At 44.2% G+C, this 19,495-nt stretch overlaps 1 protein-coding gene across 1 annotated transcript in view; it reads right to left on the reverse strand.

The window, feature by feature from the left end:
* The window catches only part of MTHFD1 (methylenetetrahydrofolate dehydrogenase, cyclohydrolase and formyltetrahydrofolate synthetase 1), a 39,828-nt gene extending 29,170 nt beyond the window's left edge, over positions 1-10,658 (reverse strand). Inside the window, exons 1-3 of the mRNA XM_015631351.3 lie at positions 10,535-10,658; positions 2,824-2,908; positions 495-554 (exon numbers count right to left, since the gene is read on the reverse strand). Coding sequence (XP_015486837.1) covers positions 495-554; positions 2,824-2,908; positions 10,535-10,575 — 186 coding nt within the window. The 5' untranslated portion in view covers positions 10,576-10,658. The remainder of the gene's footprint in view (positions 1-494; positions 555-2,823; positions 2,909-10,534) is intronic.
* Between the last annotated feature and the right edge of the window lie 8,837 nt (positions 10,659-19,495).

Here is a 19,495-nt window from a genome sequence, read left to right on the forward strand (position 1 = left end):
GCCCAATGAGTCTGTCCTTTAACTATTCACCTTTTGACATGAATAACATCAGCTTTGCTTGACAGCACACTACCTTAAAATGCCAGTAGAAATGCCAGGTATCACCTAGGGAAAAGTGCCCTCGTCTGTGTTCCTGCCCTGTTATAGCATGTCATGTTCTACCTGTGACAAGAACAAGGCAACTGCAGGTACAGGACATTCAGGGAAGATAAGGACAAGGCCACAGGTCAGGAAAGACTGCACTTCAGACAAATGTAATCTGTGATGACCACACAAGAAGTGGCACCAATCCACATTGATGTGACCAGAGCACTCCACCTGGCTCCCAGGTTACACACCTACACCACATTTTTGTAACTGAGAACTCAGGCCAACACTGCTTTCTCCAATAGTGGAAAAGCTTAGACAAAATTATTGACTTGCATCTGGTTTTTCATATTCATAACTGACCAACTGTAGCAGGATAAATGTAGTCCTAAAAGTCTAGGCATTACCTCAGCAGCAGCCTTCAGCTTCATGTTAATGTAGAGGTTTGAATCATCCCGATTTCCAACCTAAGGATGAAAAGACATTTGAATTACAGGACAGAATAGAGACCCTGAGATGGGCTTAACCCTCAGCTTCCTTGGATCTGCTTCAAGGAGACAGAGGTATGCCTGAATTACTGTAAACCACACTGATAGAAGATATAAACAGCTGGTGCTAACAGGAAAGTTCTTTCAAGTATGAAGCAACTAAAGACAAGTTGTTTGAACTCCTGCAAAAACACCATTTGCACCTGTTGAAAAACCTTGAAAACACAGTGGTCTCCAAAGCAGAAAGTATTGCCTGCCATCTGATCTGAGGAAGTTAAATCCTTAGCTAATTAACATGATCAGTAGGTGCTGATAACATTCAATTATCTTATTAAGGCTTTCAGAAACGCTGGGCCTCTTTGATACCCAAGAATCTTTATTTTATGTACATGTGTGCTTTGATGGAGACATTTCTTCCACTGCTGTGCTGAACCTTGAGAATTTTCCTGCCAAACAAAAAAACCAAAGTGATGCACAAAGAGAAAGCAGTAAGTGGAACAAATATCTGTAGTCTTTGGCAGTACTGAGTGCTTACAGTACAACTGCATTTCAGGAGACTACTTGCATCATCCAGTACATTTTGTTAAAGGTAATACTCCTTCTAACCTTAAGAAAATAGGGGTCAAGTAAGGAAAAGCTGATAAGCAAGCTCTTGAATTCCTGTTCCCTGGTACCTGGGAGCCATCCCTGGTTCTCACACGGCCTACAAGCTGCAGGGCTGACCGCATTACTGCATTACCTGATCCCCCAGAATCACACTGATTCTTCCTCCTTAGGTACAGATAAAGGGGCTGTCTCCCCTGTGAAGTCTGCTGGGTTAAGGAAAAGGTCTGCTTCATACAGGGCAGAAAAGCAGATGTCAGCAAACATGTTGTGTGAATAAGGAATTACTGACTACAGGACAAAAAAATAAAGATTAACTGACTTATTCTTTGAGCTCAAAAGATACCTCCCAAGAACAGAGCACACAATGTATGCTGTGCTACAAATAAGAAACTTCTCATTGTCCTGACTTCACTGAAAAACAGACAGCTGCAAATATCAGTATCAGGAGATGAACTCCAAGCCCAGACTGTTTGGCAGCTTACAAAAGACAGCCAATGACCAAACAGGTAGTAAAGGACTCTGAGACAACGCAGGATGGAATACAGGCCCACCATGAAAACAATCCAATAATGCCACAAGACAGCAATTTTTGAAGACAGTTTATGAGGTCAATAGTTCAGCAGCTTTCATCAAAGCACTACTAGATTTGTAGACCCTCCTTCCTTCATTCTAATCATCTGCAGACAAATTTTCTGTAGAAACAATCTACTTAAAGCTACTGGAAAGGAAAACCAGGGGAAAAAAACCAAAACACAAGCACAGATTTGTTCCTGGCAATCAAGACGAGTATGGCCTTTGTGTGCTATGGTGGTATTAGCACTGGAATCCACACACAGACACCAAAGGCTCTACAGGAGCCCTAAATACTGAGTAAGAACAAAAGTCACTTCTCTAATCCTTTGTGGACACACAGTTCCTTCCTGTAGCATGACACTTGCTACTGCTAGTCACCCTCTGACCTAAGCACAAAGAATTTCCATTTTTTATAGCTGCAAAGGAAAAAAAATCTACCAAACACAGGTCAAACCCCTTTACTTGACGTGCTTTTACCTCTGCAAGCCTTTCTGTGTAGACTCTTAACACTTGCTCTCTTCTGAGAGATATCCAATTCAGCAACAGTATGTTGTTCCATCCCTTGCACTCAAAGTCATCTTGGCCAGAAGTAGTTTTAGCTTTGTTTGGGTTCCCTCCCCTCCTCTGCCCATCTTTTCTCCATGTTTTGACATAACAGCAGACCAAATCACTTAATAAACATCTCATTTGGAGTATTTCTTGTACAAACACATCTCTGAAAGCTGCCAAACTTCAGGGCTCACTCAAATGCAGAGATTTCAAATGGAGTCTACAAGCACTGACTGCTCTTAATAGGCAAACAGCTTGATTTCACCATTTCACAAACACAACACTCCAACAGAGAACAAGGTCTGAAGAAAGAAATAAAACAACAGAAAAACCCCCAAAAAATTTTGGACCCTGATACTTGGGAAAAAGACGTAACAGGACTGTGTTACCATCCCACAGAGAACACTGTTCCTAATAAAATGCTACCAACTACAAGGCAGCTTTGATGAAGCTCACCAGCTGTGCCCTTACCACTACAAAGCAATTAATTTTCTGTAGTTGTCATTAAAGGAAACAATACCTGCAAAATGGCAAGTCCTGGTCTGAAGCCTGGAAATTTCTCAGTCATCTCAACAACTTGCTGCTTTAGTCTGTCTCTCACTTGTCTGAAGAGGGGAAAAAAATGAAAACAAATACAAGAAAGAAGTTAATCACGGGGCTGAATTCTGATACAGTGATGGAGTTGTTCTGATACAGTCAGGAGCTGTAAAGGTGACAGATGGGCATACTGGCAAACATGAACTTATGCCTCAAGTACACAGCTCCCTTCAATCTCCAAATAAGATTGATGTCCCTAAATCACTAAGACACTCTGGAACCAGGTTCATTCAAATCTATTTAAATGATTTTATTTTTTTGAAGTCCACCTTGTGCTTCTTCACACTTTCATAGGATACAAGGGTAAAAAAAAAGTTCAAAATTTGGCATGGAAATTACTGGGATTTAAAACTCATTTCTCAAAAGGAAATCCTCTTTCCACCCATGCTGCACTAAAATTACCTGAATCCCAGGGGCACCAGTTGTCACTGTCACACAAGATATCCTGGTAAAGGATTATGAATTTACAATGTTAAAATTCTGAGAAATAACCAAACAAGCAGGAGGTACCCAAAGATACAGCAGGGAGGAGAATGGCAGGTGGACATATGTGAAGAAAAGTCACCAAACCCTGGTACACAGCTTAGTTGAACTGTTCAGTAAAGGCAACTTTAAGGATACAATTGTAAAAAACACTACTTTGAAACAGAGCACTGATTAGTTGTTCTAGTTCAGATGTGAACACACTCACTTCACAGTGCAATGTTTGATAATGAGTACCCAGCAGTGACATTAGCCACAGACAGCTCAAAACCCTCTCGTTACCACCCCTCCCCAGCCTTGCACTTCTTTCTCATTTCTCAACCACTCCCTGGCCCCACACACATTAATCCTTCACCAGGGAAGGTGCCAGACCCAACTGCTCTGTCTCCTCACCAGAGGCAGTCAGGGTTCTGAAAGAACTGACCAGTTCTGTCCATCTCAGGCTCATGGCACTGGAAGGGGGCTGTGGCAATGCACTGCAAATATAAGAGACACTCAAGCAAAAGCCAGGTTAAGTAAAACTTCACAGGATATGAGAGGCTTGACAGGTCTGTCCTCCATGTGATCTCCATTCTGTGTCCCATCCCCATTCTCAGAGACAAGAAGGTGCTACGACTACACTCAGCAAATCTACCCTGCACCAAACACCCTTTTGTTTAAAACAGAGGTGTCCTTGTGCTCATCTACCCTCAGATCCATATCACCTGGTCTGCTACTGCCCAAGTGGAACCAGACTTCCCAGACTAGAGCAGGTGCTGTTGGCACCAGTTCATTAAAAATGTGACTAGCAAGGGTACAGGGACAGGGTACATAGCTAATGCCAGCTGGGAGGCTGTGATTCCTGCACAGAGGGAAACTCCAGGGAAACAGCCAGTGAGGCAACTACACTGCAACTACAAGCTCCAAATTAGAACTGCCAGAGGTAGGAAGACAGGGAAATGGGAGCAGCACACGAGCTCTCTCAACCGAGCAGCACTGATCCCAGGGGACAGCTGCAGCTGGCCCAGCTCGAAGCAGCCCTAAGGCTGTTTTAAGTCTCATCTCAGAAGGAGTCACAGCCTCCAGCTACATCCCAAATCATTCATCTCCTACTGCATCCTGAATTACATGGTCAGAGCTCTGCTGCACCTGAGGAGCAGGTTCAGAGCATTTATAGGTGTTGGCATCTGGCCAAGTGGTTCAAAGTCTCTTAACAAGCGACACTGGAAGCAACTGTTTTCAGCCTTAAGAAACAGTAGTCCTGAGCCTTCCTTCAGCTGCCACCTCTGTAGAGGACTTGACATTAAGACTAGGCGATGAGTTCAGGAAACAGTCTCATAGAAAACATTATCCCAGCAATTCTCTGTGTTTAAGTGATAAAAATTCATCTATTGGATAGCAAAATCCCCAACTGTCTCTCCTTACACTCCAGCTGTAAGCCCCTAGGGAGGCACCTGAGCTGGCTCATGAGCAGCCTGGCTCTAATAAAAACACAACAATCACAAGGAGCATCAGAAACCTCCTGCATGTGACCTGTGAGTGAGGGCTGTGAGCAACTCCTCAAGGGAACTATTTCTGAGGTCTCTGGTGTTCCAGTAAAGAAAGGGTGGCACCGGTTTGTGGCCAGCAAACAAACAAATGTAAACAAACATGAAATATTACAAAGGGTCCCAGTTTTAGGTATTACTTTTATTCCAATCTTCCCAGCTGAAGAGAAATGAGCCCACCCAATTTCCTCTGTGAAGCAGGGCTGTGGTGTGCTTTTACCCTCAGCAGCCACAACAATTTACACACTACACTGATGCCATTTTCTGTAATTAGGCACTAGGTCACTTCCCCTTCAGCTCCAGAAGAAAGGTAACACACACAAACATACAAACATGGTACTGTCAGTGCAATTTTCTTTAGGAGCCTTGAATCAAGAAATCACTTCTTAGACAGCCACCTAGCGTTGGGTACCACTGCTCTCCAGTGGTCACAGAAACGACATGGGCAAAAATTTGAGAGAAAATTCAAGAAAAAAAAAAAAGCAGAAATCATTGTTTTAACTCCACAGACTTACAAAGGACATAAAAATAATCTTTGCAAACCTGCAGCTATTGAGTTATAGAGTCTGCAAGATTCTTTTGTGGACCCCAGGCCTTCCCAAAGATAAAAGTTCATATGGATAAATCAATACCACCTTTTACCAGCTGTATGAAAATTCTTTTAAGTCTTCAAACAAAAAATTTGCATTTCTATGTGGCTGCTTCCCCAGAAGCCTTCTCTCTGACTCTAAGCCCCCTCCTGTGCCCACGTGCCCTTCTACAAACAAACTCATGCAGCAAACAAAGTCCAGGGTCCACACAGGTTAAGGACGGCACATGGCTCTAAGCATACAATGCAACAGCCAGCGCCAAAGATTACAGAACTTGTTAGCATTTCTTTCTATAGACTGCAACAGTGAGCTGAATTTAAATTTGTTAAGTGAATTTCCCAGAAATTCAAGCAAAGGACAAACCACACTTCTTTAGCTCTGCTGGAAATGGAGAGAACATGGCTCGTCTGTGCAGAACCCCACACCCTCCTGTGGGATTATGGACACTGCTGAGCTGGTGAGGACACACAGCACCATATTCAAGATGATACCAGGCTGTGCTTCTGTCCCTTCTGTGAGTAACAGGGTCCAGGGTCTATGTAAATAGTACCAAACACAGGACCTGGCAAACACCTCCTCAGAGACAGCGATGCTCCAGAAGATGCCTGTGCCCAAAGGGGAGGGCTTGGCTTTACTGCCTGGATCACAGATTCCCCAAGGGTTTCATAAACATGCAGCAGAACTGCTCCTGCTGCAGCTCTGCAGAAACGGCTGCATGAAGCTGACGGTCCTCCTCAGATCCTGCACCATCCTGGCCAGAGCTGCTGTCCCTCCAGGCATTCCTCCTTACAGCCTGCAGGACTGCCACTTCTCACCTCCTGTTGCTCCCATGACTATCACCATAATCTGGAAAAACAAGCTTTCCCATCTCCAAACCACCATGGCACCACATCTTAGATCAGGACAACTGCATTATCTTAAAATGCTGTGAGGGGGCTGCAAAGAAGAATGTCACAGAACATCCCACTTACATCCAAAGGCACAGAGGACTGCCTCCTGAGAGAAGTCACAGGTTGGCTCAATGAGTGGCACTTGGGAAAGACCATCTGAACACTGCTGGCAATTCAACAGATGCCTCCAGTTGCAGGAAGACATCATTTAGAGCTGGAATGAGTTCACATCTCCCACCCTCTTGTCTCATGCTCCACCACTGCATGCTCCTGGCACACTTGTCATTATCTCCAAAGAAAAATGCCTGCTACTTTCTACCACTTCCACAATCACAAGGTTTTTTAACCACCTTTTCAACTGTGTCAGCACAAATACATGCATGAGGTCTCTTCAGACCAGATAAATACATAAAGACATTTCTGTTTTTTTAGATGCTTTTTCATCCTGTCCAGGATTTCAGCCCAAGGTGGGTCTGAAAGACATGCAGCAATTGAGGCACTTTGCAAATGTGGATGACTGACAACAGAACAGTTTAACACAAAGCTGAATCTTTAAAACTTAGAAGAGTTTGCCCCAAACATGAGTTATGATACCACATTCCCATCCTGCAACATCTATAACACCAATCAGGCCTGCTTCCCAAAATGGGTATTACATATAATACCCTACTATCAGGTGATTTAATCAGAGGAAAACGTAAGAGCAATAGGTAAGGATTCAATCCACCTGTGGGGCTGCAAGTGCTCCAGACAATATTCTAGGCCCTATCTACAAAAAATAGCATGGGAAGTTCACTTCAACTCAGCCCATCCACGGTGTGGGACCCTCCAGTGCAAGCCTGAAACTTTGTGGGTAGGATCTGGCAAAAGAGAGCTCAGAGATCAGGGAATTGTTTCCACTTCAGACTAGATTTACCTGGAATTACAGTAAGAACTCCAAAAAACCCCAAAACCATTTAAGGCCCAGACTGAAAAGGCTGAGGAGTTGTTTACTGCACTGTTACCTCAAGTTAGAAGTTCAGCCTGATCACCACTTTATTGAGCACTCTAAACCCAAAGCACTGCTTGGCCCATCCCTAGGGGCTGTGAGGGGTGCTGAGTCTTCCCTACCATCACAACTCATCAGCCACTCTTCCAGAGGAGAAATGTTGGTCCACTCCTGGTCCCACCAACCAATTTGGGCCAAGCCAGGGGTTTCCAAACCCGGGCTATTTCAGATGGTAAAGCCTGAACACAGCTCAGTGCAGTGCACATATACTGTAAAGTGGAGCCATTACCGTGTTTTGCTCTGATTATCTCTTTAGATACAGAAACAGAGATTGTTTTTTCTTCAGGGAATACCAGCAATAAAAGAATACTGCATTTTTATTACCTTCAACCCACCTCCAACCACTGCTTCTCTTCCTCCCATTAGTCATTTATTTACAGTACTGTTATACAATAACTCATCTTTTGTAACTCACTTGCCAATGAGGCAAATTTAACTTGTAGCAAAATCTAAGGCAGAATTACTAAACAGCCACTCAGAGGAGTAGAGGAAAGCCACCCTGAGGTAACCAGCCAACTCAGATTGATGCAGAACCCATCCAATATTTAATATATTTCACAGACTGTGCAGGCTTCTTGTTTGTACTGACAGAGGCAGACTTAGATGCATTTTGATGTTGATGCATTAACATCAGCACCAAAATCCTACAGAGAAAACACTGTCTGCTGTGTTCTCCTTCCCATGCCCAGCCTAACCATATTTTCCATCCTCACAGGTAATACTCAAAGCCACTGAAAATGTCCATTTTCTTCTGAGCCTTCCAAAGATGTGAACTAGCTTTATCACCTCAACAAGTTTTCCTTATTTATACAGGCAAAGAAACTCTCAAAGTATTTATTTTCTTTACATGTTTCCCAAGAATAATACCAGTATCTACCTGATTTTTGTTTAAATAGCTGGTATGATTGTGAATTTGGTATTTTTTCATCTATTTTGAGGAAGGGGTGCTTGGTGGCTGGAGGAGAAAGTTCACAATACTTATGAGCTTTGATTTAAAACACACACAGAACCCCAGCATTACACAGCTGGAACAATGCTTGTTTGAATCAACTCATTTGTCAATATTTGACTGACTTACAAATAAACATTTTTCTTGATTAAAGGGTAAAGTAACAAAATCCACCCCCTACAAGATAGAAACTGAAAAGGTTTGGCAGTTGCTGTAAAATCAGGGACATTCCCTTTCTACAACAGGCAGTTCAGTTGAAAATTCCTAGAAAAACCACAAGCCTATCACTTCTGCTGCTGTCAGACTCTTGGCCTGAACTCTGGACAGTGAGAATCCTCTGGACCAGTGCTTCTCTAGGGGTCTGGAAGAAAGGGACACCTGTCTCCAATTCCTCATGACTCCTTCAAGTACTCCACTAGAAAAAGGCAGAACTATCCAAGGCCCATAGGGAGCAGGTGATGCTTTTGCTATGTTGAACATAAATACAGCACAAAGAAAAGTACTGAAGGACAGCTGAAAAACTGCAATTATTTTTTTATTTTATGGTGTCTTCAGGTCAAGCAAGATTTTATGACTCTGGAAAACAGACTTCAGCCAAACACCTTAAGAGATGTGCTGGAAGTTAATCAAAACTTTCTCCTGTATGTGCCTATTAAAAGCTCATGCCTCTTCCCAGGTATTTGAACATCACAGATGCCCTCTGAGAGCTGCTAGTTTATAGCTACTACTATAATACAGAAAACAAACAGAAATAAAAAATATTACCCCTATATCTTTACAATTGAGTAAGTAATGCAACATGCAATGCCAAGGAAGCTTGAAGTTTTAATGTGAATTATCATTGTACCCAAACTAGCATCTTTCCAGGACCTATTGCACTTCAGGGTGACCTTATATTACAGGAAAGAAACCTACAACACGCAAATGATGAAGTCCCACCAGCAGCAAGCACAGGCATTGCAGAGTGCACTGGCCCCAACACTGCCAAAAGGATCAGGTGGAATGAAGTATGCAAGACTGACAGACTGCAATACACAGGTGGTACTGGCTCCAAAATTATCAGGTGAAAAACATGCAAGCAGCCTTTCCTCATGGATATTCAGATTCAAGGCACATTAGGCCTACTTTTCAGAACTGCTCCACTGCTGGTTAGAGGTAGCTGTGTCATACACAGCAATACCTAAGAGAAGTACTAACTGCTTTGCTGAGACGACTTTATATCTTTTCAAATGTAACCTTACTGTCTGAATTCCCTGATTATATCGACAGGAGATAGCCAATCTAGCCTATCTAACCAAACCCTGTTTCCACAGAATATAAGAGAACATTTATACTGCTTTTTCCCCAGGATCAGGGAAATTTATTTAACTTTCTGACCAAATGTGTATGCTGAGTGGCAGCAGGAAAAACAAGCAAACTAAAACACACAACACAAGCTCACCTACACCCAGGAATTGCCAGCTAAGTAAACGCTGAAAAATACGAGAACACTTTTTCCTTCAAGGTTTCTCAAATCTTTTAAATAGCTTTGGCAGAACACCTGTTAACATTCAGCTGTGTATTATTCAACATGTGGATTAACTCATTTTGCTTTAAAGAGGAACAATCAATACTTAGAGAGCTTGAAAACACAGGCCATACCTAAAGCACATGTTCCAAAATCCTCCTCATAAAGCATCCCAAGAGCCCAGCTTACACGCACAGAAGCTTTAGTTAGCCGGTGGCTTCACACTTCCTAGGCTCTCATCTCATCGACGCTGAGCAGTCTCCAGATGCTTTCTAGGGCTTCCAAAGCGACCCCACCAGAAGCACCACTGGCTTCTGGGGAGCACTGACAGCACTTTGCATTCTCCTTAAGACTTTTAATACTGTACTTCGTCTAGTAACTCCCAGTTTACAGCCAGGAATAAGTGAGCTTTGGCTGCAACGTAGTGAGAAAGCTTTAGGATGTCTCCAAACCTGCTTCGTCCACAGAGCCAGAGTACAAGCCCCCCACAGCCCCATCCCGCTGCCAGAACACCCGGGGGCCGCCGGGGCACCCTCAGCTCCCGGGCCACACCGCTCCCTTCCTGAAGGGCAAAAGCCCCGCGGCTCCCCGAGGGAATCCGGCCAAGCGCTGCGGGCAGGGCGGGCGGCCCCACAACGTACCCGGAGACAATCTTGCCACTGAGGATCTCGGCGGGGGCCATGGCGAGGGCCGGAGGGCGGGCTAGCTGCGGGCCTGCAGAGGTGAGCACGGCGGGGCTCCGGGACTATCTGCGGGACGCGCTGCCCCCGCGGCCGCCCCACTCCCGCCCCACGTGGCCCCCAAGTTTCGGCGGCCCCGCTCCCGCCGCGCAGGCGCTGCCCCCGCCCCGCCCCGCGGCTCCCTCAGCGTGGCCGGCGGCGCTCCAGGTCCCTCCCGCGGCTCCCTCAGCGCGGCCGGCGCTGTTCCGGGTTCCTCCCGCGGCTCCCTCAGCGCGGCCGGCGGGGTCGGCGCCGCTCCAGGTCCCTCCTGCAGCTCCCTCAGCGCGGCCGGCGCTGTTCCGGGTCTCTCCCGCAGCTCCCTCAGCGCTGGGGAGTGAGGCCGTGGCCAAATGGCGGTCTCCAAAACGCCTCCAAGGCTGCGCTCCCGGGCATGCCCGGCCCTGCTCCACGGAGAGCGGGGCTGGCGGAGGGAGAGGGCAGGCCCGGAGGGAGCTGGGGGGATCTGATGCTGGGCTGTGCACAGTGAATGCGTAGGAAAATCCCACATCGGTGTAAGAATACTCTGTGTTTCTTCTGTGGTTCTTTTAACAGGTTGTGCCAAAAGCAGAAGAGTGGAATCGTAGGTTCACAGAATGGCTTGGGTTGGAAGGGGCTTAAAAGATCACCTAGTTTCACACCTCAGCCTTGGGCAGGGGCACCTTCCACCAGACCGGGCTGCTCCAAGCCTTGTCCAACCTGCCCTTGAACGCTCGCAGGATTGGGGCATCAACAGCTGCTATGGGCAACCCTTGCCAGGGCCTCACCACCCTCACAGTAAAGAATTTCTTCCCAGTATCTGAATCTATCCACTGTTCAGTTTGAAGCCGTTCCCCCTTGTCCTATTTCTACGTGCCCTTATTTGCATAAAAAATAATAATTTTATTTTTCAGGATTTCAACACATTTGTCCAACTTAAAGTTGTCAAGCCAGTGGCTGACTAGAAAGAGGGCAGTGAAAAGGAGGCTGGGATTGTGGTCTAAATTCATAGGAGTTTTCAAGAGTGAGAAACAGGTTCATAAAAGTGGCCTCCAAGAGACATTTGCACTAAGTAATCCCATTAGAATTGGTGAAGGTGGTAGTTTACTGTCAGATCCATGCAGTTGTCCACATGTACTGTTATTTGAATAACCAGTGCTTTTCCTTACTCCGCAGACCAGTGCACTGTGTTTTAGGACCTTTCTTAGAGTATTGGTTGTCAGTGGTTTCCTCACACATACGGCAAATGAGTGATTAGCATCCAGCCAGAGCTAGGGATGGAAAAAGCAGTTAAATATCACTGAGACAGACTTGGCTGGGCAAGATAATGCTGTGACATAGAGAACTGTTAAGGAACTCCTCAGTGTTCCCTGCTGACATCTAGCACACGGTTAGAGAACAGATCCATGACTCAAGACACTGGTAATAAAGAGTTCTGAGGCAGAAAACTGGCAGGTGGGCATTGATGCTGGGTTGACCCTACAATGGTAGATTGCCTTTAGGGAATAGTTGCACATTCCTGTGCCCCCAGAAACAGCAGTGCTCTTACTGTTTTGAGACCTATCAACATCTCTTGCAGTACAGCAAAGAAATGGGATAATCTCACTGCAAATCATTCAGCTATGGAGAATCAGGACTGAATGCTAGAACAGCAGTGTTCCTGCTGAGAATTTGAGGCTAAAAAGGCTTGTGTGAAATGCTTTCATATAGACTTGTGCTTCACATAGAATGCATAAGTTTGGAAAAATAAAGTATCTGTTCCATAGAGTTTGCTGAGAAATCTTTCAATCCTGCTACTCCATAATTTAATCAGCTCACAAAGGGATTTGGGGAGCTCTCAGGTTTTGAGAAGAGAGAAATGCAGGTCTTGCAGCTTCTACCTGGGGCACAGAACTGTGAGGATAAAAGTATGCAGGCCCTTCTGTTTCAGGTCAGAAGCTTTAGGGTTGCTTCATTGGCATTCTAGGAAGGGAATATTAACCATACATAGTTCAAGACTCAACTGAGGGTAAGTTACTTTTGTGTTTCCTTTTGTACACTAAGAAGTGACACATTTTCTGCTTTTTTCTGCTTTTTTTTTTTCTGTTGAGGGTAGAGATTGGTACCTTGAGTGATTAAATTACCTTAAGTTAACATGTTGTAATTGTAGGATAAAATGTCAGAAATGTCTCTTTAGGAGTGACTTGAAAAAGACAGAAAACATCATAGTTTAAGGCTTTTATATGTTAAATAAGAAAAAACATAGGAATAAATACAAAAGGCTAGAAGAAACTTCTTTTTCCCCTTCATTATGTATTCTCTGTATTTCCTGGAATGCAGCAACAGGCACTTGCAGTATTATCCAGTCAAAACTAAGATTCTGCAATTGGTCAAGAGGAAAGATTTTTCTAGGCTGCTTAAAATTCTGTGCCTTAGTTGTTTCTTCTGTTGCCTTTGAGGCCTGAATGAACTCTTGGAGGGAGAAATGACCCAGTGTTAAGAAAAAAAAAATCCACAAAAGATGAACTCCTTCAGCTAAGGAATGGATAAGATCACAAAAACAAATTTTGCCAAAAATAGGCCTAACACTCAGGAGTGCAGTGTAAAAATACTAGTCAGGGAAAGAAAAAAAAAGAAAGCCCTTTTGTTTAAAATGTTCAGGTGAAATATGCACTTACTTGCAAAGTGAGCAGAAGACACTGTTGCCATCAGGATCTGGAGATTCCTACCCAGAGCTGCTAACTTGCATGATTTACTTGTGTGTGTGAGCAATAAATCTCCATTCTTGCTTTTCTTAATGCTCCAGCTTTTGAATAATACATATGTCATGATGACAGATAAAACTCTGACTATTACCCAAATTTATTGCAGGAAAGGAACTAAGAATACTGCCAAACAACTTTTTCTATTACTTCTTTAGTTTTGATCCAGATTCTAGTTTTCAGGAAGGGACAGACTCATGAATTTTAATATACTTATGCCAGAAAATCAGACTAACCTTTTGTCAGAGCAGGAAGTCCTTTTGTATTTCTAACTTGTCTGATGTGGCAGTCAAGCTGGGATTTTTCCTCACAAGTTGTGCACATCATATCTCTAAGAACGAACATGTTCTTTAACATTTATTCTTAATTTTCATCCTGAGATCAAAATGCTGGAAATGGAGAGGGAAAGGAACAGAAAAGTGATTTTGTGATGAGAAATGGCTGAACAGACCTTTCTGCCCAGCTCAGAGCCATATCCAGCCCTGAAATGCAGTAAAAAAGTTAAAGTTCCTTTTCACATTTAGGAATTAATTTTCTCTGAGTTTCTCAGAGAAACACAGTGCAAAGCAAAGGAGACAGATATTGTGAAAATGTTTACAAAGTTGACAGCAAAAATCAGTGTTTTCTGCATTCAGTATCAAAGCAGGCTTACTACTTAATAGTTATTAGGATAAAGAGAGATGAAAACTTTTACTTTAAGACAGGCTGAAGCCTCAGTGTAAGAGAGTTCTCTCTGCTCTGAGTGTTGCTCCAGCACAGTCATTCTCCCTCCCTCTCCTCCCTGCCAGGATCCCTGGGTTTGATTTGGCAGCTCCCACAGTGTGACTGTTTACTTTTGCATCCACCCCCTCTTACCCAACATATCAAAAAGTTATGAAGCTTGCTCTTTAAAAACACCCTGAAGGCTGCAAAAATACATGCCAGAATGTCTTTCAATGTTACTGGTAAACTAACAGCTGTGCCTCTGATGTCACAGGCCCCAGAATCTGTGATTTATCATAAGAAACTGATCCCAAACCATCAAAGTGAGGAAGAACTTTCAGCTTTGCTTTACCCATTAGGTGGGATGGCTAGGATAGGATATTATCTCTAGTAAAGGGGAGGAACAGACAAGTTTAGATTAGTTTTATAAACCTTGGTCAGAAAAGGGATTTTGTGAAAACCTGTTTCCAGGAGCACACCAGAAAACCAGTATTAGACTCTGATACTTCAAATGTTTATGGGGAACTTTTTGTGCTTAAATATGCCCCAGTGAACAATGAATGACATAACCCAAGAATGTACCTTTGTCTGCCATGAAGAGGGACACAACTTTGTCACGGGGTAACAGTGACACATTTAAACACACGCTTACTGGTCCACTCTCCCTTTGATCAGAGGATGTCTGAACTTTGACGTAAGGCTTGAGATTGATCTCGATGCATGCTCTTTGGAACAACCCTTATAGCTAAGCTGTGTTAATGAATAATAGATGGCTTGAGCTATGATGTGTTCCATCATAAAGTGTTTCCCAAGTGTAGTTGTCTCCTAATATGTTTAACCATACCATGTGTTCCATCACTGAAATAAGAAGGTGGTGACACAGCCAGCTGTTGGACCACCACTAAAGAAGTTGCTCTCCTGGGTTAGAATGATGTTTTCTCTCTGGCTTCTTCATGGTTCCTGGTCTGATGGCTGAACAGCAGAACAGAAACTTGGAGTGCTCTTTGTCCATTTCAGTGCAAAGGCAGACAAATTAATCTAATCACTTCCAAGCACAGATTTAACTCCAACAAACTTCTTTTTTTGTAAAACCTGTGAAGGGTACTTTCATTGTAGGTATTTCTGGCAGATAGGTAAAGCTGGTTGTGCCCCCCAAAGTTGTAGTAACAAACAGGCATCTCAAATGCTTTCCTGACCCTTGTCTCCAGCTTGCTGATCACTTGCCTACCATGCAGGGGTTTTGTATTGACCACTGTTTATCTGTCACTCTAAAGACAGCAGTAAAGTTAAGATTATTTCTGAATTTGCCCTTGTGTTGCTATGCCAATGACATTAATTTGTACATAGTTGAGTGAATTTTCCATTGGCTGTTTTTCTTATTCTTCTAGCTAGCTTCCTTTAGCTACATCATCTTGCCTTCACACAGAAATCCAGCACTTCCCGTTGACCTCCTAGGATCCTGCATAAGGTCTTGGTAACAGTTTGAAGAATTTTGTGTCACACTTGATTCCACTGAGAAGAGTGCCAGTGCTTGATAAATGTGGGCTCTAGATTGTCCCAACTCTTTGATGTTAAGAGAATTCAGATCAAAGAGACCGTTTTCTGACTAATTCCCCCTCTCACATACTAACCATTCCTAATACTTCTACAGCATGTTGGGGCACTCCATGCAGTAAACAAAAACCTAATTCACTGTCTCAACCTGCCTGTGAGTTGTGTATTACCACATTTCTCAGATAAGGTAGCTGAGAAAGAAGGGAATATTGATTGCCTAAAGCAGAATACAAACTGAAGCAAGGGAACTATGATTAATTACCTTGATATTTCCACCTCCTCCTAATTCTCTTTGGCTAAAAATTTTTAGTTAACAGTGTGTGACTACAGAGTACTTCCCCCTTTTTGCCTAAGAGCTGTGATTTGTCTGGTATTTACACCAAGAACTGCTTCATTAATAAATGAAGCAGAGCCTGGTGAGGCATATTGTTCAGAGACACATTGCTAATGTTTGCCCTGAAGCTGTGGAGTGTGTCCCTTCCCTCATGCTCAGCTGCAGCAGAGAAGAAAAGCAGTAATTCCAGTGATTTAATCTCACAAGTCTGCAGAGCCCTAGTGCCTGTCCTGCACATCTCTGGGAGAAAGATTTCTCAAAAGAACAGCAAGGCTTGCTCATGTCTGCTACTGTAAGCTCTCTCTGAGCTTCCTGATTAATAAACCAGCTGGAGATCTCGTTACAAAGTCTGTGCCATGAAATGGTCCATCCATTGCTCCAGCCTCCATGACCTTTAAATAATCCAGCAAGGCAGTGGTAATGTTTTGTCCTATGTCAGCCATAGCTGGCAAGAAGCACAATAAAGACCTTTTCAGTCCTCTCTGTTGTTTTGAAGCTTTGGATTTTGACATCTGTAGCCTGAGAACCCTGGTGTAGATGCTTGTATTTGTTGTAATTCTGCTCTGGAGCCCCAAAGTTTTGCAGATAGAAATGTGATGAGCCTGTGCTCCAAACTGTTCCTGAGACAGAGACAGTGGCTGGTGCTGCCTGGGCCACAGGAAGGTTCAGAGCCTGTAGACTTGCAGTGGAGTGGAATATGGTGAGCTCAGCAGGGAGAAGTCTGCTTGGCCTGTGATTTCTCTTTATGGCCTAGAAGCCAGGAGAAGAAAATGAATAATCCTTCCAGGAGCATCTGTGCCAAGCTGGGATGTTGCTGGTGTCTCTTGTGCCCACCAGAGCAGTGTAGGACTGGCAGGCAGATTCTGGAGGAGTCCCCATACGAATCATACAGGATCCAGAAAGACAATATTGTAGCAACGAGTCAACAAGACAAACAGACTGTGCCCTGAGACCTCAGTGTAGCAGTGTAACATCGACACTGGTGCATACATTGACCCTGTGGACATTCATGGTGGGATGTCAGAATAGGAATAGGTAAGCAGTATGGTCTGAATTGCTGCCACAGTTTAGAGCAGTTTGATTTGAAGTGTGCTTACTAGCTGGCGTTTCTGGATGGCAGAGGGCACAAAGCATGCTGAGACTTAGGACTGTGAAGAAAATTTCTTTTTTCTTTTCCTCAGCCTTGGAAAAAAAAAAATAAGCAGAGAGATGCCCATAGCCTGCCTCCCCAATAATGATGAGTGCCCAAAAATGGCTTTGAGTTCAAAGGATCAGGCCTTAGGGATGGCATGAAAGAAAGATACCTTTACTTCTACAGCCATCTGTTACCCGTGGCCCTCTGTGGGGTGGTTTGTGCCTCCATGTCACCTTCCCAGGTGTGGCTGCTGTACTGTTCCATCTCCTGCTTTCCATGGAGATCCATAGCTCTTTGAGAAGAAGGGGAGCATCCCAGAATTTGTTGGATGGATTTTTCTGGTTTGGGAAAGCACTTTGTAATGTGTTTTTGTCCAAAATCCCTCTCAAGCAATTTGTGTGTCATCATGTCTCCACCCCCTTATAATTTGATTTCTTTTGAAGTGTGACATTATTGTTCATCATCATTGATGTTAGCAACATTAATGGCATTTTAAGAGTGAAAAGTACAAAAACAATAATTGGTTATCCTATAAAGAGGAAACCACCATCCTCATCCAAGCTGAGGCCTTAGATTTTGTTGAAAAGGACTCTGTCAGTGGAATTATTAACATAAATATTTCAACTGATTTTATATAGATAAATTTTATTTGCAGCAGTAACAGATTTAAGCCCATTAAATTCAGCATATTCAGCTGTGCTAGTGCTGTACATCAGGGCTGGATTACTGGGAGCTGGGGGAAGCCTTTCCACTCCCATGGCATTGACATCTCTCATAGCTGCAGCTAAACAATCATAAATTCAAGCTAAAAGTGACTCCATGACCAATCTGTCAATAACCTTAGGTACTTGTCACACAGGAAAGGATTAATTTGGGGTTCTTTCTCCTGCTGCATATGGGGAAGCTTTAGGTGGAACAGGATTGTGTGTCCTGAGAGGTCAGGGGTCTGTGTGGCTGAAGGCAAGAGTGCGGGCACAAGGAGCTGTGTGTGCATCTTCACTGGCCTCAGCTTGCGTCTCGGCAGCTACAACTCCTTCCCTGCCTCACTGCACCCAATGTGAAGCATTCCACAATTACCTTTTAAATGTAAGAACTGATGCTGGTAGCTCTCAGTGTGAGGTTTATTATCTCTTATTTAAGTGTGGTTATTATGAGAGGAAGAACATCCACATTAGAGCTAAAATTGCTTACAAACACCAACATACACTCACACTTTCCTTTAGTCTCTGTGATTTACCATTTTCAATTGCCCCACTGCTGCTCAATTAGCTGGAAAAACAGTTGGGATACGGTGCTTGGCTTTTATCCTGGCTGTTTCCCACCAGTACCCATCTAACAGAAGATGCAGGCTTAGACTTGGAAGATTTATATTGTGTTATAACAGAGGGCTTCTATGAAGGAGAACTGGCCAATTTGTCTTCTTACCATTGGCCAAATGACATCTCTTGAAAGCCCTGGGAGGTAGGGGATGGAGGAGTCTGGTGGGCTGCTGGTGTCCTGCCAAACTGCACTGCAGGGTACATATGGCAGAGCCTATGCTGAGCATCTGGATGAGCTTAGGCTTTCTTTCTAACTGTCCCAAATATCACCATGAGATAAACATGTACTTCTGAGCTTTGACTGGAAACCAGGCAGCCTGGCTTCAAGAAGAATTTGGGCTTAAAGCTGAACTGACTAGCTTAGAGTGAAAAGCATTACACAGGTGTAGTGGGTGGCCCTGTCTGGGTGCCAGACACCCACCAAATCCTCTCCCACTCCCCTCTGCACCTGGACAGGGAAGAGAAAATATAATAATGAAGGTTCATGAGTTAAGGACAGGGAGAGCTCACTCACCAAATACCATCATGAGCAAACTGGACTCCAATTAGAAATATTAATTGAGATTATTATTGACAAAATCAGAGTAGGATAATGAGATGTCGTATAAGACCCTAAAGACACCTTCCCAGTTCTTTTTTTCTACCTTTTTTTCCTTCCCAGTTCTAACTCCTCCCCACCAGTGGTGCAGACATATGGGAATGGGGTTTATGAGCAGTTCATCACACGTTGTTTCTGCCACTGCTCAGGGAGAGGAGTCCTTCTCTTGCTCCAGCATGGGGTCCCTCTCACAGGAGACAGTTCTCCATTAACATCTCTGACGTGAGATCATCCCATGGGCAACACTTCTCTCCAGACTGCTCCAGAGTGGGTCACTCTTCCATGTGGTCAGTCCTTCAAGGATGGGCTGCTCCAGCTGGGGCCCCCATAGAATTAAAAGTCCTACTAGGACACCTGCTCCACTTGGGCTCCTCTCTTCTGGTTCCTGCCAGGACCCTGCTCCAGCACAGACCTCCCATGGGGTGACAGCTTCCGCTCAGACATCCCCTTGCTCTGGTTTGGGTCTCCCCCAGGGGCTGCAGGTGGATCTCTGCATCCCCGTGCTCCTCCAGGGGCTGCAGGCG

This window comes from Parus major, chromosome 5 (genome assembly GCF_001522545.3).
Source record: "Parus major isolate Abel chromosome 5, Parus_major1.1, whole genome shotgun sequence".
NCBI lineage: Eukaryota > Metazoa > Chordata > Aves > Passeriformes > Paridae > Parus > Parus major.